The sequence below is a fragment of the Hipposideros armiger genome, unplaced genomic scaffold (assembly GCF_001890085.2).
Source record: "Hipposideros armiger isolate ML-2016 unplaced genomic scaffold, ASM189008v1 scaffold_165, whole genome shotgun sequence".
Taxonomy (NCBI): domain Eukaryota; kingdom Metazoa; phylum Chordata; class Mammalia; order Chiroptera; family Hipposideridae; genus Hipposideros; species Hipposideros armiger.
The window spans coordinates 1,476,560-1,490,474 of record NW_017731515.1 but is presented as its reverse complement, the minus strand read 5'-3'; the positions used below and the strand labels follow the sequence as shown (position 1 = coordinate 1,490,474).

At 33.0% G+C, this 13,915-nt stretch overlaps 1 protein-coding gene across 1 annotated transcript in view; it reads left to right on the top strand.

Moving 5' to 3' along the window:
- Window positions 1-13,915, top strand: part of WDR17 (WD repeat domain 17) — a 138,546-nt gene that overhangs the window by 50,326 nt on the left and 74,305 nt on the right. The window contains exons 4-5 of the mRNA XM_019651731.1: window positions 4,308-4,491; window positions 10,443-10,673. Of these exons, the coding sequence (XP_019507276.1) occupies window positions 4,308-4,491; window positions 10,443-10,673 (415 nt within the window). The remainder of the gene's footprint in view (window positions 1-4,307; window positions 4,492-10,442; window positions 10,674-13,915) is intronic.

Below are 13,915 nucleotides of genomic sequence, written 5' to 3'. Positions count from 1 at the left end.
GGAGGGCAGTGTCACTGGTCCTCATATGTGGGATCCGAACCGGGGCCCTCTGGCGTCCCAAGCCAGTTCTTAACCATCGCGCCACTCGGCCGGCCCTAAATGTTTCTTGAATGATTTTTTATTTTTATTTTTTTGTCTTGAAACACTAACTTATTTCAGTTGAGTGACAAAAATATTGCTTTATTCTGGAATAATTTTTTTCAATTACTAATAGTATTGTAGTTTATTGAAATTTTAAGAAATAATAGCATTGCTCTATAAACTAGTAAGTTTTCCATAGTAAAGTAAGGTTTTATGTAGTTCATTCCTCAAGCTTGTGGAAATATCCAGGAATCAAAATGCAAGTCCAATGTAACTCAGTTTTTTTCTCTTCCCATCCCCCCATACAGAAGACAGCAACAAGCCCTCCAAATACCTCCTTTTTTCTCCCATCTACCTCCTTTATACTCTGTGTACTACCACACTTCCCACTCCCAAATTCCTCCTACAGAATTTCTCTTTTAGTCTTAAATTAAGTCTCTATTTTCTCATCTCTTATTCTCCCCTAAAGAAGAACTTATCAGGCAAGGCAAAAGTATTCTTCTAAGAAGTAAGAAAGGTCAGAAAGTGGATGAAGATAAACCTTCATTTTTTTCATGTTTGATGTGTCTTAATTTTTAAGATGACATCTTATCACTTGAATATATAGTAAGATTAAGCTGAAATAATTAATATAAAAAACCTAACAAAAAAGTGTGCCTGTCGTAAAGACTGAAACACTCTAAAAATTACCCTATTTTAGAAAGTGAATACAGATAAACTCAGGTGACAGTTCATTACAGAGTCCACTGGAAAACCTGGCTTCAAAGTATGTGACTAGAAAATTATATTATTAAACGGTGACATTAACATTAATTAAACTTATATAAATAAGTATTGTTTTAAATGTGATCATCTAAATTAATTTGAAAATTATGCTATATAAATATAAAACATTACAATTACTTTTTGAGAGAATATTTATTAAATAACACCTTTGGTCAATGTACAATGTCTGATAGTCTATCACACTCTGTGTAATGACACTGATGTAGTATTAGATTTTTCAGAACTATTAAATGATACTTGGAAATGTCATAAGAATTTTTTTTTTAACCATTGAATTGTTAATATACTAGTATATTTTATTAACTACTCTAAAAATAGAGAAATTTATGGTGCAACACAATGTAACAGTATGGTCTCATAATACTGAATTATAAATATAATTGGAATGTAATAATAAATTGATCCCTACAAATAGTTCAGTATTCTATATTGTGCTTAATATGCTATTTGAATAATTTCAATAGTAGAATCAATGCAGGTCACTGATGGGCAACATAGCTTCTTCATACATTTATTGTATTTATAGACACTTCTTCTGAATTTCTAACTTACGGAGCAGTTTTTTTCTATTAGCTACATTAGACACATTCACAGTATCTACCATAGGTAACTTAAATGACTAAATAATTTAAAACTTACAAACCTATTCATTTCAAAATGTACAGAAAATGCATTTATGTGTATAGACATTCCAACTTAAAGTTATTATAGCTGCAGTATTAATTAATCAGATGAAAACTCCATTGGTACTGTTTTCATCCAGAGTTGTTCAGAAATAGGTGAAGTTCAAGTAGTAAGAGATACAGAAATTTTAGAAGATAAAGCCTTAGGAAATAAATAGACTATTAGCCAACATTTTATATACAGAGATGATTGCTGCAGCATTATTTGGGATAGCAAAAGTTAAAAGTTGCTTAAATTCTAAACAGTAGCATAAATAGCTCAATCTTTCAATAATATTAACTGAATCTCTTCTATCGGCCAAGCATTACTAGGCACTAGGAATGTAACTATGAACAAACCAGGCAAACAAATTCTTCTCATGGAATTTACATTATTAGTAAGGACAGACCTCAGGGAGAGGTTATGAAATAAATAAGTTAAAAAAAAAAGTAAATGTTTCAGGAGGAAATGTGTTCTGCCAAGGATGTAAAACAGGTAATAAGATAGTCATTGACATCGAAAGCAAAGGCAACAAAAACAAAAATTAACAAATGGGACTACGTCAAACTAAAACGCTTCTGCATAGCAAAGGAAATCATCAACAAAATAAAAAGGCAACCTATGATTGATAGACAATATTTGCAGATCATATATCTGACAAGGGGTTCATATCCAAAATACAGAGCTCATACAACTAAATAGCAAAAAAAAAAAATCTAATTTTAAAATGGGCAGAAGATCTGAATAGACATTTTTCCAAAGAAGACATACAAATGACAATCAGGTACATGAAAAAATGCCCAACGTCACCCATCCTCAGAGAAATGCAAATCAAAACCACAATGAGATATCACCTCACACCTGTTGGAATGGCTATTATCCGAAAGACAAGAAATAACAAATGTTGGTGAGGATGTGGAGAAAAGGGAATCCTTGTGCACTCTTCGTGGGATTGTAAATTGGTGCAACTACTATGACAAACAGTATGGAAGTTTCTCAAAAAATTAAACATAGGATACCAGGTGATCCAGCAATTTCACTTCTTGGGTATTTATTCAAAGGAAATGAACACACTAACTAAAAAGATACATGCAACTCCATGTTCATTGCAGCATTATTTACAATAGCCAAGACATGAAAGGAACTTAAGCGTTCACTGATAGATGAATGGATAAAGAAAATGTGGTATATACAAGGGAATATTATTCAGCCATGAAAAGAAGGAAATCTTGCCATTTGTGACAACATGGAGGGACCTTGAGGGCATTATGCTCAGTGGAATAAATCAGACAGCGAAAGACAAATATTCTATGATGTCACTTATATGTAGAATATAAAACAAAAACAAAAAACCCAAACTCAGATACATAGAATAGATTGGTGGTTGTCAGAGGCAAGGGATGGCAATGGGGTTGTAAAATGGGTGAAGGTGGTTAAAAGGTATAAACTTCCAATTATACAATAAGTAAGTCCTGGGGATGTAATGTACAGTATAGTTACTATAGTTAATAATAATAATAATTATATATATATATATATATATATATATATATAAAATGTTTGAAAGTTGCTAAAAGAGTACACCTTGGAAGTTCTCATCATAAGAAAAAAGAAGGTATAACCGTGTGGTGATGGATGTTAATTAGACTTTTTGTGGTGATCATTTCATAATGTATACAAATATTGAATCATTATGTTGTATATCTGAAACTAATATAATGTTATATGTTGATTATATCTCAATTTAAAACACAATAGACTCATGGGACAGTTTCTGGGGTATGAATTTATTTAGATACCATGTTCAGAAAACACCTCTCTAAATAAGTGTTTTTGAACTGAGACCTGGGCAGGAGAATGAATACCCATGAGCAAATCAGTGGGGAAAGTATTCATGGCCAAGGGAACAGCCAGCATAGGCCCTGAATCAGAAATGAGTTTGCTGTATTAGGGAACCAAGGTCAGAGTGAACAAGGGAGGACATGAGACAAAATGGTACTGGCCAGATAGCAGAGGTTCATGATCTACGGCATTGAAGGCCATGTTGGAAGTTAGAATTTTACTGCAAGTATATAGTTAGAGAAAATTTGGTGTAATAAATGGTTAATATAATAATGATTTGAAAAACTCTTTAATAACACTGTGAAAGGTTTGTTATGTGTTAAAGGGAAAAACCTGATACAATAAAATGACATATACAGTATAATTCCAAACATGTTAAAAATGATAGAAAGATTAATTACAAAAAAAATAGAAAAATTAGGCTCTTCCCTTTGTCCACTTACATGTAAGAACAAAACTCAGTGCCCCATCCAAAAAGCAATGACATACGACAGATCTAATGATATTATTGCTTCGCACACTTTGGACATCTTAATAATGTAATAATGAGTAGTTGTTTTGTTTAACCTAAATTTTTAAAATTCAAATATAAGTGAAAAATTGCAGGAAAAAATCCAAAACCAAGTTTTTTGCCCTCATAGATATAGCTATAGAAAAATATAAAAGTGAATTATTATGCATATTTAATATATGTTTATTTTCACTTGTTTTTAAAATTAATATGATTAAATTCAGTTCACTCATATATTTTTTAAAAATAGTTTTTTTCAGCTGATTGAATACACCTGAAAGTAGTCCCAGGCTTGAAATGTGTTCATATCTTGTTATTAGGTATACAAATTTTCATGTGTGTAGCTTTTTAAAAATAATTATTATTAATGGAAAGTTATCTTAAAAGAAGAACTGAAATGTTTTATTTATGTGTTTTCTTTTAGTTGGATCACCGTTATAATGAATTCAAACTTCACTCAATTATGTCTGAACATAAAAAAACAATCACAGCCATCTCTTGGTGTCCACATAACCCTGATCTGTTTGCAAGTGGCAGTGCCGATAACTTAGTGATCATTTGGAATGTTGCAGAACAAAAAGTCATTGCTAAACTCGACAATACAAAAGGTATATTTGTAACAGGGACTTATTTTATTGAGTGAAATATTTTAATTTTAATAAGCAAAATACTTTATTTCAGTTAGCTCAGGTTTTAAACTAGTGATTTTTAAACTTTACAGTGGTAATCTATGTAAGAAATACATTTCACATCATGACTCAGTATGGTGTGTGTGCATGTGTACAAAATTTCATGAAATAATTATACTTGTTACACCGATCAATTAAAAACATACCAAATACCAAATAATTTCAGTAGTATTTAAATATAACATAAAAATTTCCAACAATAAATATAAAAATAATTAGATAGGATTTTCTTAATGAGACAGTTGGACTTGCCTATTCATTATTCTGTTCCAATCTGAAACGTACAAAGAAAATATTATGCCAGTCTTCAGTGCTCTGCTGAGCTAGTTCCCTGTATTTTTAATTTGGTCAAGGTAGAAAGTCCTAGTTCACACATGTGGGTCTTAGTGTATTGAGTAATATCACTGCATTCTTTCTACCTAACATCTTACCCCATAATAATGATGAAGTAACCATTTTTCTGTGTTAAATATCACAATAATTCAATCTCTCTTTGAGCACCAAGTGTAGTTCAACCATTGATTATGGTTTTGAAAGTTACTGCTGGATACATTTTCCATATTCAGTTTCTTTTTAAAAAAATACTGATTATAACTTCGAGGTAGAAAACTGAGATGTTACGACCTCATTAACTTTATTTTGTTCCAAGTTTCTTTATAATAGTTTTTTCAGTATGTAGCAATTCATAGGCAATTATATTTAAATCTTGCTTCCAAAATAAAAATAATGCCTTTTGGAACCTTTGGATATGTTCAACACATTTAGTACATTGCATTATTCTTGTATTTTCAAATTTAGGTCATTAGAAATTTTGAAAATACCAAAAAAAGTACAAAGTTTGTTACATAAATTACATCTTAAAAATATTTGCCGAAGTTAATTTTTAAACTAGAAAATGTAAATCTCATTCCCAAGTTTATACATCCTATATTTTCACTTGCTACAACCAGTGAACTTCAGTATTAGTGAGAAAAATATTTTAAAAAGTCAAGTATTTAGTGAGTTTTCATTAATGGAATAGTTTTCCTTAAGTTTTTGAACACCTTGTTGAGAAAAAAGCCAAGTTAAATTACTTTTGGAACAAAGCTTTGTGATGTATAAACAGCAATATAGTCTCAGTCAAGATTTTTCATGTTTTTCTGGTCATATCTGTTACTCTACCAATCATGAGTCCTACATGTTTTTCCAGTATTATTTATATTGATCAACAGTGCATTTTCCCAATACTTTAAATCCAGCTTTGTGTGAAATTAATTTTAAATAACACAATAAATAATCCTTAAAATTCTTCCCACATTTTATGTGACATAAACTAAAAATGTTACACGATGTCATCATTCTCCTATAGTTGTCACACAAAATCTATACTAGACTATAACTGCATAACATGTTATCCAAATGTTATACAGAAGCACAGATTAGACAACATATTATTGTATTATCACCTAGTCTGTCTGCTGATTTGTCATGAAACACCATAGGAATCACACCCATTCATGGTGGAAGAGCTTTTATTTATCAGCTGTGTGCACCATAGCTTCCTTTGCCACTGAATATACAATTAAATAAGCATTTTATTAATACATGTAGAATGATGAAATAATTTAGGTAACAATTTTAATCAATTTTACATATTTTTTTCTTTCTCTGAAAAATTTTAAATGAGTTCCTCACACTATTTCCAAATAACATCTTAATTTGAACATCAAAAGCTTTGATATTTTATTTACAAAAAATATTATGAATATTTTTGGTCACTTTCTTTTAAAATAATTGGCTTTGAAATGTCTTAGGCTTTCTTTTTTTCTTTTCAGAATCTAGCTTAAGGAAAGTAGAAGTTTGCATGTCAATTTTTTTATCAATATTAGAACTTCCACATCCAGCCATTGATCTTGAACCTACTTCTGTATTTTTAAATTCATGACTTTTTCCTAAAAATCAAATTATTTAAAGAAAAATGAGTGTTAATTTATTTAAATGTAAAGTATTAAAATTGTCACCAACTTGAAAAATGTCACAATATCCTTCCAGGAAAAACAAAAACAAAAACTGTTAACAGTGGGAAATAACGCTACCTTCTTATCTCAGAATCTTGTGGGGAGAATTAAATGAGTTGATATTTATAGAGCTCTTAGAAGTGCTTTCATGCAATAAACCAGTATAATAGTGTTTTCTATTATAACTATATGACCTTGTTTCCGGTCTCTTCTCTTCCTTGCAGCCTTCCTTGAAATATGCATTCAGACAGCCAGCATTCTAATGGCTTTCTTTTTTTTTTNCAGATTTTACGTTGATTTAACCCACATCAGTCATTTGTCACATATTTTTACTTTCTGAAGCCAATTCTTTATGTCTAAACATTTACTAAGAAAATGGGCTGAATAAACAAGGACTGTTTATTCTATAAAAAATAGAACTGTAATATATGATGACTTAGTAACTCTACTCAAACATATTTTCCCACCTTTGTGTAAAATACCTTTTGGATGCTACTGCTCTGCAAAGACTTTGAATCTGGGATAGAAAGGAACAATAGCTCTTTGGACTCATATTAGTTAATTAATCTGGATGAACGAAAGGGTCTGAGAAATTAATTTATGTTTATTTTTAAAATTTAAACAATAACAAAATATAAGGGAAAAAAATAAAAATGACTTGAATAGCTCTCCACTTCTGAAACAGTCCTGCTAACATTTGAGAAACATGCTGTTAGCCATCTGGCATCTCGTTGGTGTGTGTGACTCCTGGTTCACTAGACAGATAGATGAAAGTGCTTTTTCAGGATTAGAATAACTAACACCACAAAATGTACTACATTCAGTTTCTCTGAAATTAATAGAAGAAAAAATAAATTGAATGGAAGAAATTGTGAAAATTCAAATACATTTCCAGGGAATAAGCTTCCTAAAGTTAAAAAAAAAAAAAGTTGTAAAACATTGATAGAGTAGGTCCATTTTATTTTGAATATGTTTTAAACAGGATCTATTATTTATATTTTTTAGAAAGATTAAATATGCACGTACTTCTTTACCACCTTCTTTTTCTGCTCTTGTTCCTTCTGTTGACCAGTTTTACATGGAGACATTTTCGTCTGTTTGTTTTAGATTAGAATGGGGAGAGGTCAGTGACTGTGTTTTGCTGCATTTGGATTTGTTGTCTCAAACACCTCCACCCACTCTGTCCCATCCTCTGAACTGGGAGCAGGTTCTGTTTTATAGTTGGTCACTAAGGTTCCCAGCTAAGCGACATAATTCACAGACTTCCTCTGTTTTGCTCTGGTGACTACCACTACTTTCTCCAGCTCTTGTCATATCTGGCGGTCTTACCCACTACCAGGGAGGTGATTTAGGGACAATAAAGATTGCTCTGTGTATATGCGTGCGCTGCGCACGCACGCAGCTCTTCCTTTTGTCTCTCTGCTCTCTGGGGTGCATTTAGGGACACTCCCCACTTCTGCCCCTGGCTGGCCCACACCCAGAGATTTCAAAAGAATTGTGACGCTCTCTGAGAAATCTGTTCTGCAGAGCTCTGAAGGAAGATAATAAGGAGTGTGCCCTTATTTTGGTCTGTATTTCTTTCTAGATATTTTTCCTATTTTGTAATTCATCCTTGTGGCCATCTTGTTTGTCATTGACTAAGGTTTTCTTTTCTTGCTTTGTTATGGTTATTATTTATTTTTAAGGCTTGAATCCATGTGATATTGAGACATTATATCATGTCTCTAAAATATAAAACGTAGAGATTTTGTAGCTTATTTTGGCATACAAAGATAGGGAGGGATGAAGGTCTCCTTTGCTTTTCTCATTCCTGGATTTACATCGGGATAGAACGTAGGACTATATTTCACTAGGCTAACTTATGTGACTTCCAGAAGAGGCCATTGTTTTCTGATAACTTAATCTTCCTGTTGTTAAACAAAATAATTTGCCCACGTCATCAAGGATTATTTTTCTCCATCCACCCATGTTTTAGTTTGCTGCCCTAACAAAGTACCATAAACTGGATGGCTTAGAACAACAGAAAATTTTTTTCAGTTTTATTGAAATATAATTGACATACATAAGTTTAATGTGTACAGCATAATGGTTTGGCTTACATATATTGTGAAATGATTACCATAATAAGTTTAGCTAGCTAGCTCCATCATCTCTGTAGAGATACAATAAAAAGAAAAAGCAAATAAAGAAAATTTTTTTTTTTATGATGAGAACTCTTAAGATCTTTATTGTTTCACAATTCTAGAGGCCCAAAGTATGAAATCAAGTTGTGAGCAAGAGCCTCTAAAAGCATGAGGGGAGAATCTGTTCCAAGCCTCTGCCTGGGCTTCTGGCAGTTCCTTAGCTTGTGGCAGCCTAACGCCCATCCTCACATGGCATTCTCCCTGTGTGCACACATGTCTCCAAGTCCCAGTTTCCCCTCTTTCTAAGGATACAGTCATACTGGATTAGGGTCTACCCTAATGACCTCAATTTGATCATCTGCAAATACATTTTTCCAAGTAAAGTCACATTCACAGATACTAAGGGTTAGGATCCCAACATATTTTCTGGGGACACAGTGCCTCCCGTAAGGACCCAATAAAGACTTCTTGATTTCTTTTATTCCATAGGATTTTTAGCAATTCATGCACAAAACATTATGAAAGGTATAATCCAGCTATGTGTTTTCCTTTTGCATATGTGAGAACTAAGGGGTCATGAAGGCAACCCTACTTTTTGATTCTGACATCCTGATGTGAGTTTGAAATTTTGAGAGTGTTAGCATTGATACTGATATTGTTACTTTTTTGTTTTTGTTTTTACTTTTCTTGAGGAGTGGTCACCCTTACCTTGTCAATGACTCATTGGCATCAAAGGTGGTTCAACCTCTATGTAACAAGATGGAATTTCTGTCGTCCAGGTTCTTGCAGGAGATTATGACCTCAAATTCAAATCCAGTTTTCTTTCTAGACAGTAACCAAATGGTCACAAACCCTCCTACACATCAAAATCATTTGCAGAACCTTGTTAAAAAAAAAAAAGATTTCTGGATCCTAATTCCATAATCTGATATGCATATTCAGTTCGATGATTCTGAAGGAGTTGATGAATGTATCTGTGGTGGGAGATTCATAATCTCCCTCTTGAGTCATAAATTTGATTAAAATAATAGTGAGGAGATTAACAATTAAATTTTGTATTTGTCTTATAGTTTAAAAGGAATTTTTGCATGTATGATTATATTTCCTTTTATTAACATTTGTGTGAAATAACTAGTCAGCTCTTTAGTTATATCTGTTTTATAGATGAGGAAATAGAGTTTTAGAGAGGTAAAGTGACTAGTTCACCTGAGGCAAATCTAAAATTTGAATTTAAACTGATAAGGCATAGATAATAGCATTAATTTTATTATTATTAAGTTCATATAGTAGCATTTACCTTTTCACACATTTAATTCTTATCTCCCCAATTTATTTAAGATCCCTTAAAGCAGAAATTGTATCCCATACTAACTGGTATACCTCGAATGTCTACAGTAGGTCTCACACACAAAAACTGAATAAGAATTTATTGCTTTAATATGCAAACAGTTTTCTGAAAGAACTCTGTAAATTTCTTTGAATATGTAAGCATATGATCACATTAATAGTTTTAGACCTAAGTAGGTACTTTTCCTTTCATCATGGAAGTACCCTACGTATGTTCCCTTGCAGTCTTCAGGCTTACCTTTCAAAATCCAATTCCCAAGTAAGAAGGTAATATTTATTTTTTTAATGATGAACATATTCTTATGTTTTAAGTTATTTTATAAATGTACAATGCAAATAATATTTACTGGTACAATCTTCTGCCAGATCTGTATTACATGCATGTATATTTAATTTATTCTAGGGATGCCGGCCTCCCTGAGCTGGTGCTGGAACACAGATGATGCTGTGGGTTTTGTTGCCCACAGAGGCCCTCTGTTCATTTGGACTATCTCAGGACCAGATAGTGGAGTGACTGTACACAGAGATGCTCATAACTTCCTGTCTGATATCAGTATATTCAGATGGCATACCCAAAAAAGGGGGAAAGTTGTATTTGGTCATATTGATGGAAGTCTATCAATTTTTCAACCAGGTAAGAATTTAAATTAGATCTCTTAAATTTGATTTTTCTTAGCATTTGTAATTTATTTACACAGCATAAAGCCTACGGTAACACAATTTTAATTTTAAAATAATAGCTGTACAAATATTATCAAGTGTTGTGCTGATTCCAAATAATCATTTGAAGTAAATTTATTTGTAAGGCATTATAATACATTGAACCCAGCTGTGCAGATTTTACGTTGATTTAACCCACATCAGTCATTTGTCACATATTTTTACTTTCTGAAGCCAATTCTTTATGTCTAAACATTTACTAAGAAAATGGGCTGAATAAACAAGGACTGTTTATTCTATAAAAAATAGAACTGTAATATATGATGACTTAGTAACTCTACTCAAACATATTTTCCCACCTTTGTGTAAAATACCTTTTGGATGCTACTGCTCTGCAAAGACTTTGAATCTGGGATAGAAAGGAACAATAGCTCTTTGGACTCATATTAGTTAATTAATCTGGATGAACGAAAGGGTCTGAGAAATTAATTTATGTTTATTTTTAAAATTTAAACAATAACAAAATATAAGGGAAAAAAATAAAAATGACTTGAATAGCTCTCCACTTCTGAAACAGTCCTGCTAACATTTGAGAAACATGCTGTTAGCCATCTGGCATCTCGTTGGTGTGTGTGACTCCTGGTTCACTAGACAGATAGATGAAAGTGCTTTTTCAGGATTAGAATAACTAACACCACAAAATGTACTACATTCAGTTTCTCTGAAATTAATAGAAGAAAAAATAAATTGAATGGAAGAAATTGTGAAAATTCAAATACATTTCCAGGGAATAAGCTTCCTAAAGTTAAAAAAAAAAAAAGTTGTAAAACATTGATAGAGTAGGTCCATTTTATTTTGAATATGTTTTAAACAGGATCTATTATTTATATTTTTTAGAAAGATTAAATATGCACGTACTTCTTTACCACCTTCTTTTTCTGCTCTTGTTCCTTCTGTTGACCAGTTTTACATGGAGACATTTTCGTCTGTTTGTTTTAGATTAGAATGGGGAGAGGTCAGTGACTGTGTTTTGCTGCATTTGGATTTGTTGTCTCAAACACCTCCACCCACTCTGTCCCATCCTCTGAACTGGGAGCAGGTTCTGTTTTATAGTTGGTCACTAAGGTTCCCAGCTAAGCGACATAATTCACAGACTTCCTCTGTTTTGCTCTGGTGACTACCACTACTTTCTCCAGCTCTTGTCATATCTGGCGGTCTTACCCACTACCAGGGAGGTGATTTAGGGACAATAAAGATTGCTCTGTGTATATGCGTGCGCTGCGCACGCACGCAGCTCTTCCTTTTGTCTCTCTGCTCTCTGGGGTGCATTTAGGGACACTCCCCACTTCTGCCCCTGGCTGGCCCACACCCAGAGATTTCAAAAGAATTGTGACGCTCTCTGAGAAATCTGTTCTGCAGAGCTCTGAAGGAAGATAATAAGGAGTGTGCCCTTATTTTGGTCTGTATTTCTTTCTAGATATTTTTCCTATTTTGTAATTCATCCTTGTGGCCATCTTGTTTGTCATTGACTAAGGTTTTCTTTTCTTGCTTTGTTATGGTTATTATTTATTTTTAAGGCTTGAATCCATGTGATATTGAGACATTATATCATGTCTCTAAAATATAAAACGTAGAGATTTTGTAGCTTATTTTGGCATACAAAGATAGGGAGGGATGAAGGTCTCCTTTGCTTTTCTCATTCCTGGATTTACATCGGGATAGAATGTAGGACTATATTTCACTAGGCTAACTTATGTGACTTCCAGAAGAGGCCATTGTTTTCTGATAACTTAATCTTCCTGTTGTTAAACAAAATAATTTGCCCACGTCATCAAGGATTATTTTTCTCCATCCACCCATGTTTTAGTTTGCTGCCCTAACAAAGTACCATAAACTGGATGGCTTAGAACAACAGAAAATTTTTTTCAGTTTTATTGAAATATAATTGACATACATAAGTTTAATGTGTACAGCATAATGGTTTGGCTTACATATATTGTGAAATGATTACCATAATAAGTTTAGCTAGCTAGCTCCATCATCTCTGTAGAGATACAATAAAAAGAAAAAGCAAATAAAGAAAATTTTTTTTTTTATGATGAGAACTCTTAAGATCTTTATTGTTTCACAATTCTAGAGGCCCAAAGTATGAAATCAAGTTGTGAGCAAGAGCCTCTAAAAGCATGAGGGGAGAATCTGTTCCAAGCCTCTGCCTGGGCTTCTGGCAGTTCCTTAGCTTGTGGCAGCCTAACGCCCATCCTCACATGGCATTCTCCCTGTGTGCACACATGTCTCCAAGTCCCAGTTTCCCCTCTTTCTAAGGATACAGTCATACTGGATTAGGGTCTACCCTAATGACCTCAATTTGATCATCTGCAAATACATTTTTCCAAGTAAAGTCACATTCACAGATACTAAGGGTTAGGATCCCAACATATTTTCTGGGGACACAGTGCCTCCCGTAAGGACCCAATAAAGACTTCTTGATTTCTTTTATTCCATAGGATTTTTAGCAATTCATGCACAAAACATTATGAAAGGTATAATCCAGCTATGTGTTTTCCTTTTGCATATGTGAGAACTAAGGGGTCATGAAGGCAACCCTACTTTTTGATTCTGACATCCTGATGTGAGTTTGAAATTTTGAGAGTGTTAGCATTGATACTGATATTGTTACTTTTTTGTTTTTGTTTTTACTTTTCTTGAGGAGTGGTCACCCTTACCTTGTCAATGACTCATTGGCATCAAAGGTGGTTCAACCTCTATGTAACAAGATGGAATTTCTGTCGTCCAGGTTCTTGCAGGAGATTATGACCTCAAGCTCTCTGGAGAAAAAAAGAAATGTCCACAGAGGATTGCCCATAATGATGCAGCTCATCCTTCATTTTAAATCAGTGATTTTTAAACGGTGCTTATTAGTGAGTTTGTATATTTATGTGTGTGTATTGGGTGTGGGTTGGTAGGAAGGCTTAGTAGGTGATCCAGCTTGCTTTATATCTTCTCCTCCCTTTCAGTCTGAAGAGCACTTTATTCTGTATTCTGTATTGGATTTTCATGTAAAAATTCTCAAGTGAACAGAGGATTCCAGGGCCCAAAAGGTTGAAAACTACTGGTTTAACTATTTCAAGTAATATTCTTGGACAAAGCTAGATCAGAGAATTTTTTTATCTTCATAATAGAATGTTTTAATTGAACTGACTTTCATATTATCCCAGG